Source organism: Hypanus sabinus, chromosome 10 (genome assembly GCF_030144855.1).
Source record: "Hypanus sabinus isolate sHypSab1 chromosome 10, sHypSab1.hap1, whole genome shotgun sequence".
NCBI classification, from domain to species: domain Eukaryota; kingdom Metazoa; phylum Chordata; class Chondrichthyes; order Myliobatiformes; family Dasyatidae; genus Hypanus; species Hypanus sabinus.
The window spans coordinates 102,117,895-102,136,506 of NC_082715.1; the positions used below are offsets into that span (position 1 = coordinate 102,117,895).

The 18,612-nt window shown below is 40.9% G+C and overlaps 1 protein-coding gene across 1 annotated transcript in view; it reads right to left on the bottom strand.

Moving 5' to 3' along the window:
- Positions 1 to 119: 119 nt before the first annotated feature.
- The window catches only part of mdn1 (midasin AAA ATPase 1), a 164,187-nt gene continuing 145,694 nt past the window's right edge, over positions 120 to 18,612 (bottom strand). Inside the window, exons 95-102 of the mRNA XM_059982421.1 lie at positions 18,514 to 18,603; positions 17,479 to 17,594; positions 14,045 to 14,219; positions 9,657 to 9,730; positions 6,786 to 6,900; positions 6,274 to 6,337; positions 2,568 to 2,710; positions 120 to 691 (exon numbers count right to left, since the gene is read on the bottom strand). Of these exons, the coding sequence (XP_059838404.1) occupies positions 506 to 691; positions 2,568 to 2,710; positions 6,274 to 6,337; positions 6,786 to 6,900; positions 9,657 to 9,730; positions 14,045 to 14,219; positions 17,479 to 17,594; positions 18,514 to 18,603 (963 nt within the window). The 3' untranslated portion in view covers positions 120 to 505. The remainder of the gene's footprint in view (positions 692 to 2,567; positions 2,711 to 6,273; positions 6,338 to 6,785; positions 6,901 to 9,656; positions 9,731 to 14,044; positions 14,220 to 17,478; positions 17,595 to 18,513; positions 18,604 to 18,612) is intronic.

The window sequence follows — 18,612 nt, forward strand, 5'->3', positions numbered from 1 at the left end:
GACTGCATATACTTAAGGAATGTCATTGAAAGGTAACTGCACAGATCTGAACTACCTTCACAATATTAAATGGGCAATGTGTTGTGCCATATAATTAACATTAAGCATCAAAGTAGTTTTCAGATATTGCATAACTTTATTGACATATAAAAAAGATTCAAAGAGTACAATCTTAAGAAAGAAAGCCATCTCCAAATTACATAATGAAACTCATCTCTGTAGAGTTTCACCTTTGCAACAAATATCCACACTACGAAAAAAAAGTGATATTCAAACCTTGGACAGGTTTTCACATTTAGTACAATAAACTGTGCCTTTGGCACAAACACCACCATGTGGTACCGATCTCAATGTGAATATTAAAAAAATTCACATTATATCAGGAATTCTCAGTTATGGGATATATGGTAGAAGTATCTAGAGTAACAGTACAATTTTAGAGATTGTGCATAACTTGAAATCTCAGTAGATTATAACAGGTGACAACTTTCTGCAAAACATTGTATTAATAATCAGCAGCTGTCACCAGTTCAAACCATTGCCTGAGAGCATCACTGAGTGTCTCTGGGAGTGCATTCACATCTCGTAAAATTACATAGAATGGGAATGGAAATTCTTCCATATATGATCTAATTTCTGGCATTTCTCCCGGAGTCTTGAAAATAGGGACCTTGATGTCCAGGATGGAATCCTACAAGTAGACACAAACAATTAAAAATTTGTAGAAGATGTGCAAAGTTTAATTTTCTTTAGTGTTCCATACTAAATAACAACCTCAGTGAGAGCCAGGGCAGAAATTTACTTCAGTGCTCACTTCATGTGCAGTATGCAGCAGCCACAAATTTTATTTATTTGTCTGGATCACTTGGAACACTTTACAAACCACACTGCCTGCCAGGTGCCCTCCAAGTCACACAAATCCCCTGTTGGAAATACATTACCTGCCTTCATCACTGCTGGCTTTACACCCTGGAACTCTGACAGTGGTACTGTGGGTGCACATTGATCACAAAGACTGCAGAGGTTCAAGACATCTTCTAAAAGATTAATTAAATACTGGTCCACCAACTTCTAGATTCCCAGAAGTTACTCCAGAGGATGTCAGTTCATTTGGACACAAAGGAACCAGTATTCTGGCCCATTTTGGCTACCAACATTAGCTGAAGTTTCATGGAAACAGTTAAAAGTTATGAAAAAGAGAAACTACTGTTCAACTGAGTAATAATTTATGTATTTAAATAAAATACAGAACAAATTGGAACACGACCAATACCAACACAGTACTATAAAACTTATTTGTTCCCAAGGAGGAATTAATCTGCAATGTCCTGTTGGTTGACTGTAAATTAACAAAATCAGTGCATACACCAATTTACAGATAAAGGACTACCTTCATACAATGCTTCAGAAAACTGCATCCTCCAAATCTCAATTCTCATTGTAATATTCAAAATGATTAATTTGAAGTAGTGAAATAGTTTCATTTTCACACCAAGCCAACTATCAGTGACAAAAATCATTCTTTTTATTTTAAACACGAACACACACAATTGGTGTTATTTAAAACTGTGAGTTGCGTACAGTTCTGGTCACCGAATTATAGGAAAGATGTCAACAAAATAGAGAGAATACAGAGGAGATTTACTAGAATGTTACCTGGGTTTCAGCACCTAAGTTACAGAGAAAGGTTGAACAAGTTAGGTCTTTATTCTTTGGAGCGTAGAAGGTCGAGGGGGGACTTGATATAAGTATTTAAAATTATGAGGGGGATAGATAGAGTTGACATGGATAGGCTTTTTCCATTAAGAGTAGGGGAGATTCAAACGAGGACATGAGTTAAGAGTTAAGGGGCAAAAGTTTAGGGGTAACACGAGGGGGAACTTCTTTACTCAGAGATTGGTAGCTGTGTGGAACAAGCTTCCAGTAGAAGTGGTAGAGGCAGGATCGATTTTGTCATTTAAAAAAAAATTGGATAGGTACATGGACAGGAAAGGAATGGAGGGTTATGGGCTGAGCACAGGTAGGTGGGACTAGGTGAGAGTAAGCGTTCAGCATGGACTAGAAGGATCAAGATGGCCTGTTTCCGTGCTGTAATTGTTATACGGTTTTATGGTTAAAAAATGATCACTCTATGCACAATGTAGTGCTGGGCCATCACGTGCAAGCAGCTGAAGCTACTTAGAAACTTTTCGGCAACCACCTCCTGCCCAATTAATCAGCGTAGTGTTCCAAATAAGCAAAGGGAAACCCAGCTATTTTCTTGATCTTGTTATTGTTCTTTAAGAGTTGTCCCAAATAACTGACTGCCCTGATTAACCAATGGCTTAATAAACCAGAATCCACTGCTTTTAGAAAAAATCTTTATCAAAGTAACAACAGGTTAATGATTTTCATTTATTCAGCTTTTCAAACTACAACCTTGGATCTATTTAGATATAAAGTGCTACAATAATGTAAACTCAGAATCTGAAGGAACAACACAAGACCATTCTGCTTCATGCCCCTCTGCTGGTGCATGTTCTCTAACAAAAAATGCCCAACCGTGCTATATTTTGATAACTAATTACCTTAGAATCAGGATTGTCCAGGACAACAAAGATAACAAAAATATTGTTATGTCGAGCAGCTCGAACAGCTGTTGTAACTCGTTCTTTCCCCTCTAAAAACAGCCCTCTTCCATCGGACACAATCAATAGTAATTGTGCAATTTCTAAAATAAAAAAGAAAGCATGTGTTAATTGGGTTGCTATAGTTTCATCAGCTAGTTTATACAAGGCAAACAACTAATTTCTTTTAAAATAAATGACACTAGGTAGGAAAAGAACCACTTGGCATTAAATGGTATTTTCAACCATCACAGGAGATTCATTTAGATTCATAATTATTTAGATTCATAATAGTTTACAATCAAAGATACAATTTCAGGATACCACTGGTATCCTGCACTCTTAAAGAAATCCCGCATATCCTCCTGCAATCTCTTAAATCAGAAACTTATATTATGTTCAGAGGGTGATAATTGATATTATTGTTATATTTAGAGATACAGTGAACCTTTGTTTTATGTGCCATCTATACGAATCATTCCAAACATGGGTACACTGAGGTAGTACAAAGGAAAAAGCAATTACTGAAAGTAGAAAATAGTGTTATATTTGTTTAATTCTGGTCACCTCATTATGGGAAGGATGTGGAAGCTATGGAGAGGGTGCAGAGGAGATTTACCAGGATGTTGCCTGGTTTGGAGAACAAGTCATATGAAGCAAGGTTAGCAGAGCTGGGACTTTTCTCTTCGGAGCGCAGAAGACTGAGAAGGGACTTGATAGAGGTCTACAAGATTATGAGAGGCATAGATAGGGTGGATAGTCAGTACCTGTTTCCCAGGGCACCAATAACAAACACAAGAGGGCATATGTACAAAACTAAGGGAGGGAAGTTAAGGGGAGACATCAGGGGTAAGTTTTTTTTTAAAAAATACAGAGGGTTGTGAGTGCCTGGAATGACTTGCCAGGGATGGTGGTGGAGGCTAAAACATTAGGGGTATTTAAGAGCCTCTTGGACAGGCACATGGATGAAAGAAAAATGGAGGGTTATGGGGTAGTGTGGGATTATATGGGTCAGCACAACATGGAGGGCTGATGGGCCTGTACTGTGCTGTAGTGTTCTATGGTTCTACTTATAAAGAAAATGCAGTCTAGGTAGACTGGATGATCAACCATGGGATACAAGGTGTCCTACTTCTCAGGTGGGTTAGCAAATCAAATTTTCACTGAACTTTTAGCCTTCACTAATTTTTAATAATATTTTAATGATATATTATGTTCAGGAGCCAGTCTTCCATCTACTTTAAAACTTGGACCTCCCCCATTCTAATGATATTATCAATACAGAAGGACGTTATGCATTATCTGAGCTATTTTTCAGGAAATATGGACTAGGATGAGGAGGTACAACATCATGCAAAATTCTTAGACACACACAAACATATATAGGGAGAGGGGAATCATAGTTGGGAAAAGGGGAAGCGAGCAGGAAGCACATTCTGTAATGATCATAAACTAATTGTTTGGAATCAAATTACCTTATCCGGTTTCTCAAACCTGAGCATGCAAGCACCACAGCACCACCCGTCCCTGGCACTCCTCTGCCAACTGTCCCACAAACCTTCCGCAGCACTCCACCCTCACCATTCCCCCTCACTTTCCGCTGCATGTTGATAAATACAGTACTGTGCAAAAGTTTTAGGCACCCTAGCTATATACATGTGCCTAAGAATTTTGCACAGTACAGTAGTTTAGTGGTCACCAACCTTCTTAAGCCCAAAATCCTCTACCTCGGCCTAAGTGAAAGGCAAGATCGACCCCAAATCGATTAGTTACACGCATGTGCACCGGGCAGAAAAGACTGGAAGTAAAACCCCGCAACCCAGAAGTAGAAATAATGTACGTACGCCAGGGGTCGCCACCTTTTTGCACCGTGGACCAGTTTAATATTGACAATATTCTTGCGGATTGCCCAATGGTGGGGGGAGTGGGGAGTTAAACACGACCAGAACACAGCGATACACGAAGCAGGTTCCTTATGTCCAGTCTATTCTGCAATTTAGTTTACTTGGCTCTCAGCACTTAGCTTCTGTCCCGCTTACTCACTTTTTTTCCCGCTAAAAAATCTCAACAGGTTTGTCTTTAAGTGCAAGGACTCAAAGTACCGAAGCAGATTTGAGGGCTTCATTGCCTCATTAGACCGCCTCCCGCCTGCCTGCCGCCAGACGCCTTGACCAGGTGTGGCTGGGGTGAGAGGACTAGGTCAGGACCGGAGGTCCCCGTGCTGGAGCCCTGGCAGTCACAGCCCGGAACAGTACCGACCGAGCGAGGAGTGCGACAAAGCACCAGCCGCACCCCTCCCCCCCCCCATATGATCTATCGGCCAACAAAGGTTTGGCTCGAGGAATGACTTTCAGTAGATCGCAGCGAGGTAGCTGCTCTGCTACTTACAGAATCCTGAGCCTGAATTAGGTCATCTGCAAATATTTCAGCACCAGGTTCCCCACGAACATTCAGTGTGGTAAACAGGTTTAGAGGCAGCGCCCATCTGTCCGTGCTCCAGGCCGGTAGCAACGGCACTTCTCGCCGGCCACAGGAGGCCAACCAGTGACCCCTGGTGCACAGGTATCAGTGCGTTTAGGCGACTGATGACCTCACATGGGTAATGACCTCGCTTGCGTTCAAGTTCAACAGTGGGTGTGACAAGGAATGAGGAAAGGTGCAGCTGACTTATATTGTTTCCTCGCGGCCCGGTGGTTGGGAACCACTGAAGTACACTGTAGTGTGTGGTGGGGAAGCTACACACATGCGCACCGGGCAGAAAGAATGGAACTAAAACCCCGCAACCCGGAAACAATCTCTCAACAGTATTAGTGTATTTATTTTTTCGTTTTTTTGGGATCTACTGGGAAAGTCTCAAAGATCGACCAGTCAATCGCGATCGACGGGTTGGCGACCACTACTGTTGTTAATTAAGAACCAGTCTTCAAAACAAATATAAAACAGTCATCTTGTGTGGGACTGACATATGATTCAGTACCATTGCAATTACACATGAAAGTTCATAAATGAATATTCATAATAATCAGTCCTCATTGAAACCCTCTTGATTAGATCAGGAAGCCATTAAGTGGACATCACGTATATTAAAACATTACTAAAAACATAACTGCCACTTAATACACAGTTCAAGCACATTTCTATGGTCACTCAAGATTCTGATTGTTTGTACATGTGGGCAGCCATCCCTCACTGTAACATGTATATTTTGGGCACGTGCTTAGAAATCCTCAAACAAGCCACTGGTAGTTGAATATTCTGAGATTCTGCCAGTTGTAAGGTGCTCACGTTGTAAATATGTAATACTGCAAAAATTACCTGTCTACCTTCAAAATGTTCAAGTGGATAATTATAGCCATTGAAACCTTAGATAATCGTTTATCGTTACGTCTTTAAAACATATAAAATATCATCTGTACTCTAAAGTGTCAGGAAAGGAGATAGACTCTCCAGAAGGTCTGCTTGTATTGAGTAAAGACACTTTCACAGTCATACGTCACAAAAATTACTTATGACTTGTTTCAGAAACATGCGACCAGAAGATCCTGTATATTTGTGAATTAAATTCCATTCGTTCAGCGCCATCCACATCACTAAACTATAAATCTGTGAAGTTCAATGCCCAATAATACAAACAGTGTAGTAAAGTGAACAGATGTGTGAAGCTGACCTGGATTTCCTTGTTGGGAATGGTGCTGTGCTGCAACAAACATGTTGGCTGCAGATTCCAGAAACTGCAAGTTGAAAATTAGCATTAGTGATATCAGTTCATCAGTTACTAAAAGGTCCGAGATGTAATTCCCATCATATTTTAATCTAGAGCTTTTGAAGTCAGTTCTCACACAATTCATTTTTGAATTTAGTAAAAAGTTGTCAAAACTTAAAATGCTTTCGTTTGACATACACAACATGATAGTCAATTTAAATTATTATCTAATTTACATTTGGTACATTATCAATCATGCTGAAATCAGTCAACTGACAAACACCATAGATCTAATCAATTCCACATCGCTGCTGAAAACATTACTTGAAAAAGGAATCAAATTATTCATAGCATCGATATGTAGAACTTACAGTGATAATACTACATTAACATGCAATAAAATGTTAAGACTGCAGCACATCCCCTGAATGAAGCTTTACACATGTTAAGTTGGTAATTGTTCAGCTCCCACCAACCTGTGCTATCTTAGTTTTCTTCTGTTGGAATTGACAGCTTCTCAGTATTCGTGCTCCTGACTGATCACTGAATTGCTCATGGAACGGGTGCAGCAACTGAACGCTCTCTCCAAAGCTGAAACAATGACAGAAGTCAACTGGATGAGAAGTCTATTATGAAGGCCTCTGTACACATGCAACAAAATTAGAAAATCACAAACACAATTCTGGTAAGTACAAGCAGGGTGGACAAAGGAGAGGCAGTGGATATCATTTAGATTTTCAGAAGGTATTTGATAAGGCGCCTCTCAAGAGGCTGTTTAACAAGATAAAATCCTATCGTGTTATAGGAAGGATACTGGCATGGATAGCGGAATGGCTGACAGGCAGGAGGCAGTGAATGGGAATAAAGGGGGCCTTTTTTGGTTTGTAGCCAGTGACCAGTGGTGGTCCTCAGGAGTCAGTATTGGGACCACTACTGTTCACATTGTTTGTCAGTGATATAGATAGTGGAATTGATGGCTTTGTGGCAAAGTTTGCAGATGATAAGAAGATAGGTGGAGAGGTAGGTACTGCTGACGAAGCAATGCGATTGTAGCAGGACTCAGACAAATTTAGAAGACTAGGCAAAAAAGTGGCAGAAGTAATACAGTGTTGAGAAATGTATGATAATGCATTTTGGTAAAAAGAGCAATAGTGTAGACTATTACCAAACGGGGAGAAAATTCAAACAGAGGTGCAAAGGGATTTAGAAGTCCTCGTGCAGGACTCCCAGACGGTTAATTCACAAGTTGACTCTGTGGTAAAGGCGGCAAATGCAATGTTGGCATTTATTTCAAAGGGAACAGAATACAAAAGAAAGGAGATAATGCTGTAACTTTATAAGACAACAATCAGGCTTCACTTGGAGCATTGTCAACAGTTTTGGGCCCTTATCTCAGAAGGGATGTCAATGAAGAGAGTCCAAATAGGTTCACAATGATGATTCTGGGAATGAAGGGATTCACTTATGAGTAGAGTTTGGCAGCTTTGGGCCTATACTCACTGGAATTTAGAAGAATTTGTGGGGAGGACACAAACAGGGTAGACAAAGGACAGGAGTGGGTGTCATTTACTTAGGTTTTCTGAAGGCACTTGATAAGGTGCCTAACAAGAGGCTGCGTAACAAGATAAAATCCTATGGTGTTACAGGAAAGATTCTGGCATGGATAATGGAATGGCTGACAGGCAGGAGGCAATGAATGGGAATAAAGGGAGTCTTTTCTGGTTTGCTGCTAGTGGCTAGTGGTGGTCCTCAAGAGTCAGTACTGGAACCTACCAAATGTTGAAAGGGCTAGATAAGGTGGGTGTGATGTTCCTTGGGGGAGGGAGAGGGTATCCAGAACTAGAGGGCACAGCCTCAAAATTGAGGGGTGACCTTTTGGAACAGAAAAAAAGAGCAACTTTTTTAGCCAAAGAGTGGTGAATCCGTGGAATGCTCTGCTACAGACTGCAGTTGAGGCCAAGTCTGTGGATAAATTTAAAGCGGAATTTGATAGATTCTTGATTGGTCGAGGCATCAAGGGATTTGGTGGGAGGGCAGGTGTATTGGGTTGAATGGGATCTGGGATCAGCCATGATGAATTGACAGAGTGGATTCTATGGGCTGAATGGCCTAACTCTGCTCCAATGTCTTGGGGTCTTATGAGTCTGATCCACCGTGGATGATTTATCATCCCTCTAGACCCCATTCTCCTGCCTCCTCCTCATAATCTTTGATCAAGCTTTTGTTAACCATTAATGAAACTACCAGTAAATATTCCCTACTCTCTCTATTCCCATGACGGTGCAGCTAGGCCCAGCTCAGGCACCATCTATAAATCTGCTGATGACAACTATTGTTGGCAGAATTTCAGATGGTGAAAAGGAGACGTACAGGAGTGAGATCGATCTACTGGTTGGTGTCGCAACAACAACCTGGCACTCAAGGCCAGTAAGACAAAGGAATTGATTGTGCAGTGGAAAGGCTGCGCATTTCAAGTACCTGGGAGTCAACATCTTAGAAGATCTATCCTGGGCCCAATATACTGACACAGTTACAAAGAAGGTACAAGAGTGGTTATATTTCATTTAGAGTTTGAGGAAATCTGATATACCACCAAAGATTCTCAAAAATTTATACAGATATACCATGGAGAGCATTCCATAGCACCGCCTGGTATGGACAGGCCACTGCACCTTAGCGGAAAAAAGCTGCAGAATGTTGTAAACTCCGCCAACTCCATCATGGGCACTAGTCTCCCCAGCATCAAGGACACTTTCAAAAGGTGGCATCATCAAAGACCTTCATCACCCAGAACATGCCCTCTTCTCAGAACTACCAACAAGGGAATGGGTACAAGAGCCTGAAGACACACACTCAGCACACACACACCCCTCTGCCATCAGATTTCTGAATGGGTAATGAACCCATGAGCAGTAGCTATTATCTTCCTCTCCTTTTTTGCACTACTTAATTCATTTTTATATATACTTATTGTAATTTGTAGTGTTCATTATGTATTGCAATGTACTGCTGCTGCAAAACAACAGATTTCACAACATATGCCAGCGATATTAAACAAGATTCTGACTCTGCCACGCTAAGCAAGACAAGAAGGTTTACTACCCTGCCTAATTATGTCACTTGAGAGTAAATTTGATGATGGAAATAAGTTTGAGAAGCTCAAATCAAAACCAAATTCAGAAAATTGACATGACTGTGCTGTGAATTCTGATTGCATTATTAACTGTAAAGCCATTCTGAGTGTACTACCACCTACACCCAGTTCAATTCCTAATGCCTAGTGCAGTAACAATATTTCTAGAATTTAAACAAAAATACTCAGTGAAAAACATATAGTGGTTTCCCACCTGCACACAGCAACCTGTCCAACCTCTAGAAGTGAGAGAGCATTTCCAATTACAGCCAAAGCTTCAAAGGCCAGCTGCAAAACAAATAATTCATTTACATTAAGGTCTGCATAAGATTTTATTAGACTAATTGAACATTTCATTGTTCAAAAAAAAAAAAATCCAATAAATAGCAACACACACACAAAATACTGGAGGAACTCAGCAAGCCAGGCAACATCTATGGAAAAGAGTAGAGTCAATGTTTTGTGCCAAGGCCCCTCAGCAGGATTTGAGCAGGGTCTCGGCCCGAAACATCGACTGATCTCTTTTCCCTAGATGTTGCCTGGCCTGCCGAGTTCCTCCAGTATTTTGTGTGTGTTGCTTGGATTTCCAGCATCTACAGATTTTCTCTTGTTTGTGATTTCATCCAGTAAATACACTGTTTACATGCTTGCTCATCCAGAGGCACCAAATGCCTATAACTCAGCAAGAAATTACCGTTGAGTGGATTTGCAAAGTGAAAAAAACAAAGACCTAGGGTTATAAGTTACACATTTCCCCCAAAAGCTACAATACAAGTAAACAAGGTAGCAAAGGCAGCATTTGGCATGCTGGGCTTCATTGGTTAGGGCACTGAGTACAGGATTTGGGCCACCATGTTGCAGCTGTACAGTCAAGACCATGTTTGCCAAGACCATACTGGAAGCATCATGCAAAATTCAGGTCACCAAGTTATAGGAAGGATGTCGTTAAGCTGGAAAGGGTGCAGAAAAGGTTAACACATTTACTACTGAGACTGGACAGCTTGAGTCATGAAGAGAGGCTGCATTGGCTGGGACACTGTTACCTGGAGCATGGAGGCTGAGTGGTTATTTCACAGAAGTGCTCAAAAATCATGAGTGTGGTAGATAAAGTAAATGATCCCTGTCTTTACCCTAGCGTCAGGGAAGTAATTCATTTACATTAGGGGTCTCTAATGCAAGTGAATTATCCCAACTAGAGAACGTAGGTTTGAGGTGAAATATTAAAAGGACTCTGAGGTACAGCCTTTTTCCACACAGGAGGGTGACGCATTGAAGAAACTGCCAGAGGAAGCTATAGAGGACAATACATTAACAACTTAAGACACTTGGACATAGCCAAGACCATAACATGGATAGAGAAAGGTTCAGAGGAACTATGGGCTAAAAACAGGCAACTGGTAGGAGGTCAAATAGAGTCTTGGCCTGCATGGACAAGTTGGCTGAAGGGCTGTATAACTCTAAAAAACCAGCTGAATTAGATCAAAATAAACTATATCCATTCATTCACTTTGTAGTCACTGAATAATCATTTGATAAAACTGCTCTTGATGTTTCCATATAACCATATAACAATCACAGCACGGAAACAGGCCATCTCGGCCCTCCTAGTCCGTGCCGAAGTCTTAATCTCACCTAGTCCCACCTACCCGCACTCAGCCCATAACACTCCACTCCTTTCCTGTCCATATACCTATCCAATTTTACCTTAAATGACACAACTGAACTGGCCTCGACTACTTCTACAGGAAGCTCATTCCACACAGCTATCACTCTCTGAGTAAAGAAATACCCCCTCATGTTTCCCTTAAACTTCTGCCCCCTAACTCTCAAATCATGTCCTCTCGTTTGAATCTCCCCTACTCTCAATGAAAACAGCCTATTCACGTCAACTCTATCTATCCCTCTCAAAATTTTAAATACCTTGATCAAATCCCCCCTCAACCTTCTACGCTCCAATGAATAGAGACCTAACTTGTTCAACCTTTCTCTGTAACTTAAGTGCTGAAACCCAGGTAACATCCTAGTAAATCGTCTCTGCACTCTCTCTAATTTATTGACATCTTTCCTATAATTCTGTGACCAGAACTGCACACAATATTCTAAATTTGGCCTCACCAATGCCTTGTACAATTTTAACATTACATTCCAACTTCTGTACTCAATGCTTTGATTTATAAAGGCCAGCGTTCCAAAAGCTTTCTTCACCACCCTATCTACATGAGACTCCACCTTCAGGGAACTATGCACTGTTATTCCTAGATCCCTCTGTTCCTCTGCATTACTCAATGCCCCACCATTTACCCTGTATGTTCTATTTGGATTATTCCTGCCAAAATGTATAACCTCACACTTCTCAGCATTAAACTCCATCTGCCAACATTCAGCCCATTCTTCTAACCGGCATAAATCTCCCTGCAAGCTTTGAAAACCCACCACGCTATCCACAACACCTCCTACCTTAGTATCATCGGCATACTTACTAATCCAATTTACCACGCCATCATCCAGATCATTTATGTATATTACAAACAACATTGGGCCCAAAACAGATCCCTGAGGCACCCCGCTAGTCACCGGCCTCCATCCCGATAAACAATTATCCACCACTACTCTCTGGCATCTCCCATCTAGCCACTGTTGAATCCATTTTATTACTCCAGCATTAATACCTAACGACTGAACCTTCTTAACTAACCTTCCATGTGGAACTTTGTCAAAGCCTTTGCTGAAGTCCATATAGACTACATCCACTGCCTTACCCTCGTCAACATTCCTCGTAACTTCTTCAAAAAATTCAATAAGGTTTGTCAAACATGACCTTCCACGCACAAATCCATGCTGGCTACTCCTAATCAGATCCCGTCTATCCAGATAATTATTAATACTATCTCTAAGAATACTTTCCATTAATTTACCCACCACTGATGTCAAACTGACAGGTCTATAATTGCTAGGCTTACTTCTAGAACCTTTTTAAACAATGGAACCACATGAGCAATACGCCAATCCTCCGGCACAATCCCCGTTTCTAATGACATCTGAAAGATCTCCGTCAGAGCTCCTGCTATTTCTACACAAACTTCCTTCAAGGTCCTGGGGAATATCCTGTCAGGACCCGGAGATTTATCCACTTTTAAATTTCTTAAAAGCGCCAGTACTTCCACCTCTTAATTTGTCATAAGTTCCATAACTTCCTTACTTGTTTCCCACACCTTACACTATTCAATATCCTTCTCCTTAGTGAATACCGAAGAGAAGAAATCATTCAAAATCTCTCCCATCTCCCTCAGCTCCACACATAGCTGACCACTCTGATTCTCTAAGGGGCCAATTTTATCCCTCACTATCCTCTTGCTTTTAATATAACTGTAGAAACCTTTCGGATTTACTTTCACCTTATTTGCCAAACCAACCTCATATCTTCTTTTAGCTTTTCTAATCTCTTTCTTAAGATTCCTTTTACATTCTTTATATTCCTCGAGCAATTCCTTTACTCCATGCTGCCTATATCTATTGTAGACATCCCTCTTTTTCCGAACCAAATTTCTAATATCTCTTGAAAACCATGGTGCTTTCAAACCTTTAACCTTTCCTTTCAACCTAACAGGAACATAAAGATTCTGTACCCTCATAATTTCACCCTTAATTGACCTCCATTTCTCTATTACATCCTTCCCATAAAACAACTTGAACCAATCCACTCTCTCTAAATCCCTTCGCATCTCCTCAAAGTTAGCCTTTCTCCAATCAAAAATCTCAACTCTAGGTCCTGTCCTGTCCTTCTCCATAATTATATTGAAGCTAATGCTATTGTGATCACTGGACCCGAAGTGCTCCCCAACACATACATCTGTCAGCTGACCTATCGCATTCCCTAACAAGAGATCCAACACTGCCCCATCTCTAGTCGGTACTTCTATGTATTGTTGCAAAAAACTATCCTGCACACATTTCACAAACTCTAAACCATCCAGCCCTTTTACAGAATGAGCTTCCCAGTCTACACGTGGAAAATTAAAATCTCCCACAATCACCACCTTGTGTTTACTACAAATATCTGCTATCTCCTTACACATTTGCTCTTCCAACTCACGCTCCCCATTAGGTGGCCTATAATACACTCCTATCAGTGTTACTATACCCTTCCCATTCTTCAATTCCACCCAAATAGCCTCTCTAGAGGAGCTCTCTAATCTATCCTTCCAAAGCACAGCCATAAGATTTTCTCGGACAAGCAATGCAACACCTCCTCCTCTGGCCCCTCCTACTCTATCACACCTGAAGCAACTAAATCCAAGAATATTTAGTTGCCAATCACACCCTTTCTGCAACCATGTTTCACTAATAGCTACAACATCATAATTCCAGGTATCAATCCATGCTTTAAGCTCATCCACCTTTCTTACAATGCTCCTAGCATTAAAATAGATACATTTAAGATACTCTCCACCCCCTCCTCTCTTTTCATCCCTAACAATCACCTACGTACGTGGGATGACATCACACTTGCCAGAGATACAATGATCCAATATGGGGGTTACACGGCATATCAATATAGATTAAACTTGCCCCACAGAAAATAAGGAAATGTTGTAAACATACCTGTTTCGAATGGTTGTCAACCATACTGGAGGAGTCATCAATAGCCAAACAAATCTGGTACTGCCGCTTGCTTGGCTTTGTCCTGCGAAGCCAGATTTTATCTTTACGGAACTGACTGGCTATGTAAGGAATCACCTTGCGCATATTTAATCGCTTTCCAGTTCGATAATCCCCTCTGAACACAAACAGGTGGTAGAAAGGTCGGTCAGCAGTCGCACAAGATTTACTTGAGAAATCTTAAATGGCCAAATTCACGCTACCGCAGCATATCAAATTAATCCTCAACATGCCCAGCAGTTTAGGCTGCATGTGTTAAGAAAGAACAAGCATTCCAGGTTGATATCCTTACATCAGAACTGATTTACAGGTTAACCACTTGAAATGTGGACATTATTTAGAACATTGCTAGCAAGGTCAGCACTTATTACACATTCTTAACTGTCCTTGATGACGCGACAGTAGTGAACTGTCTTAAACTGCTGAAGATGTTCTGGTGAAGGTACTGTCACAATATTAGTAGAGCCTTCCAACATTTAAATCCGTTCACAAGGACCAGCAATATACATTTCCACAGCAAAATGGTGCGAGATCTGATGATGTAGTTTGCAGTGTTTGTAAGCTTGCTGCTCTGGACCTTGGTGGTCTTAGGGGTTGTTGGTGTAGCAAGTGCTCAGAATCACAATCATGTTTATTATTACTGACACATATCATGAAATGTGTTATTTTGTTGCAGTAGTACAGTTCAAGCCAAATTAAAATTAATCTAAATTACAATAATAAATAAATAGCGCAAAAGAAATCAGAGAGATAGTGTTCATGTGTTCATGGAGCATTCAGAAATATGATGGCAGAGGTTGAGAAGCTATTCCTAAAACATTGAATGGTCGTCTTCAGGCTCTTAAGCCTCTTCCCTGATGGCAGTAATGAGAAGAGGGCATGTCCCAGATGGTGAGGGCCCTTAATGATGATGTCCTCGATGCTGGGAAGGCTTTTGCCCGTGATGGAGCTGGCTGGGTCTACAATGCTCTGTAGCCTCTTTTGATCTTATGCAATGGAGCTTCCATACAGGGCAGTAATTTAGCCAGTCAGAATGCACTCCACAGTACATCTGTAGAAATTTGCTGGAGTCTGGATTCACACCAAATCTCCTCAAACTTCCAATAAAGCACAGCCGCTGGCATGTCTTCTTTGTGAATGCACCAATGTTTTGGACCCTGGGATCCTCTGAGATGTTGACGCCCAGGAACTTGAAGTTGATTACTTGCTCCTCTGCTGACTCCTTCAATAGGGATTGGTGTGTGTTCTCCTGACTTCCTCCTCCAGAAGTCCACAATCAATTCTGTCAGATCAGACAGGACAAATAGTTGCTATGTACGTACTAGATTTTATAGATTGCAGCCATCATGTACCAGTGGTGAAGGGAAATGGCTTTGGTGGATATTGTCCTAAATGTGATCAAGTGCTATGTTGTTAGAGTTGCATTCGGTCTTCTGGACAAGCAGAATGTACTCCATCGCCATCCTGACGTGTCTTCTTAATAGAGGAGAAGCTTTGGAGGAGTACCAGATCATGATTTGATGCAGAGTACCCAGCAGAAAACCTGCATACAGTCATTGTATTTACATAGCTAGTTTAGTTGAATTTCTGGTCAATAACATCACTCAAAACATTGATGATGAGGTCTCCGCAATGGAATAATATTTGGTATTAACATGTGGTGGTTACTCAGCTTGACTATTACTTTCCAAAGTAGCCCTTTCTGAACGTTGGTTATGTCGTGCTGTCTGAAGGTGTGGACTGCTTCATTTGCCAAGAAGCCAATGAAAGTGAAGACTCTGCAGTTAATGATCATCCCAATTTCTGTTCTTATGATGAAAGTAATCTAACTGAAGCTCTAAACATGGCTGAGCCAGAGATATTACTCCGAGGCCCTGCAGTAATGATTTGAGATTTGTACACTTGACCTAACAACCACAATCAGCCTCCTTTGTTCAAGATACAACTCCACCATTGGTGTTTTTCCCCTTCAGTTTAATCTGATTACTATCTGTAAAATGCTGCCATGACATCTTGGTAAAGTCACCCTCACCAGTCTTCTTAAATCCAGTTCTCTGGTCCACGTTTGGATCAGGATTAAGACTGATATGGTCTGCAACAGAATGGTCCAAGTGAAATCTAAACTTGTCATTAGCACCAATATCCTTCTCAAGAGGTGGCAAGATGATTGATTCAATATTAATTAGTTGGAGTGTTACATGTGCTGTATTTGGTAGACAGGACATGCTTTTCCAATTTTCCACACTGTTGAGAAGATACTGCAACAGTTTGGCTAAAGGTATAGCTGATTCTGAAGCAGATAGTGGTTGTGGATCAGTAAAAATTGGAAGGCGGAGGTTAGAAACCATTTCTGAATTGTGGATTTCAGGTACTTGAAATTCATCCCCGATGGCAGAAATGAGAAGAGGGCATATCCCATGGCCCAGTGGGTGAATCCTTGATGATGGATGGCACTTTCATGAGGCATCACCGCTTGAAGATATCCTCAATGGTAGAGCTAGAGCCTGGTCATTGGTGGGCTTTGCTGTATCCATTGCCATCAGCTGGAGCTAATCAAATTGACTGAAAACCGATTTCGTAACAGGAGATGTCCTGGCAGAATTCTGCTGAGTACTTCCAGCATTTTCTACCAATTTCCCATTTCCAGATTGTGCAGTACTATAGAGTTGAAATCCTAAATATCAATTTCACTTTATATTCCTGTATCCTTCTTTGTTTAAAAGTTAAGTGATAGCCTTATGGAAAAACTGCCACATACACATCCCACTGCAATATATATTGTTAATAGATTTCAAATGGTAAAGCATCAACTAACCAAAATTTCTTAGTACAGTAGCAAAACAAAAATTGCAACACTTGTCAGCAGAGGACCAAAGATTTAGAAACAGTTTATCAGCTCAGGTGATTCATTCAGTTAAGTGTGGAGGGTTGTAAACTGAATAATGCCTGAATAAGGTTTCAAAGGTACATTTAACGTCAGAGAAATGTATATAGATCCTGAAATTGTTTTTCCTTTGCAACCATCCACAAAAACAAAGGACTGTCCCCAAAGAATGAATGACAGATGTTAGAACCCCAAAGTTTTCTAGCTTTCCTCTCTCGCGCGTAAGCGGCAGCAAGCAACGATCCCCCTTCCTTCCACTGACAAAAAATGCATCTGCACCCAGTACCGAGCACTCAAGCATGCAGTATTTGCAGTGCCCCAAAGATTACACGTTTACCTGGTATTTCACATACCACAGGCTCTCTCGCTCTCCCTAGTAAAGGAGAATGAGCTGTCTTTGTTTCACAGCAAGAGAGGAGACATAACAAGCAGCTCGCTGGTTTACAATGTTAAAAGTACATTTGATAGAGAATCAAATGGCAAGAACACTGACCTGAGTTTAGCTGCCTGGGTGGGCTCCAGTATAAGGCGAAGTTGTTCACACAGCTGCTGTGATAGAGGAGCGGTCAACGTCTGATACTGCTGCCACATTGCAGCTGCAGCTTTCTCCTAGTAGGGGCAAAACAAAGGAAAATAAATTCACTCACAAGTAAAACAACTGGTTGCACAGGCTTTGTCCTCTTAGATCCACAGTAAAGAAACTTTACCTATAATTAGATTTGGAACAAAACAAGACAAGAAACTCAGCTTTTGTTTCTTCTCCCAGTGTGCTGCATCATTAGATTCAGAATCTCTTCCAAAACTATCTCCAGACATTAATGATCTGTTAATCATTAGCTTTCACTATCGTTGTCCAACAGTATAAACACCCCTTTCATCATTCAATCTTTCCTACACTTACTGTCTACATGCCTTCCCCTTCTTTGCAACTTAAAACTTATTTTAAATGAAAAGTCTAATGAAACAACCTGAAACATCAGCTACTATTGCCACAATGGCTACAAGACCTGCTATTACCAGCATTATGTTTTGCCATCTCAATCACAGTTCTCACTGAACTAACTTCAAGCACTACCTTGAGATGTACCCTTTATTCCTGCTGCATTAAGTAAATCCAATTTTGGAAAGTTCATTCAACTATCTGATCCAGATGAACACAGGTCCAGATGTTTTCTGACCATGATCATCACCATGAGACAAAATATATGTGCATTTTCTAGCAGTTACACTGGAAAGCAACTAGATGAGAATCAGCCTAATTTTACAAAACATGGCAGAAAGTGATTCAGAATACAATGCTAATTACTTCCATGCAGTTTTACAAGTGAACCTCAATGCCTCATTATTAGATATCTGAGTACAATGGAAATGCAAGTAGCCCAGCAAAATGAAGTAAAATTGTCTGTACTCAAGATCTGGGATGATATAATTTTCTTCCTTTTGAACAGTCCCCTCTTGCATAATCTGGTTGCACATCCACAACTAAACTCTTCACAAAATCAAATACATTAAAACTGTGATTGCTCACTTGTTCTGGATCACCAGCCTCTTCATTTTGCCACGCACTCAGTTGCTCCTCTAACTGTTTACGCAGCTCTTCCGGGTCAGGGACTGTGCTCTGCAAAGC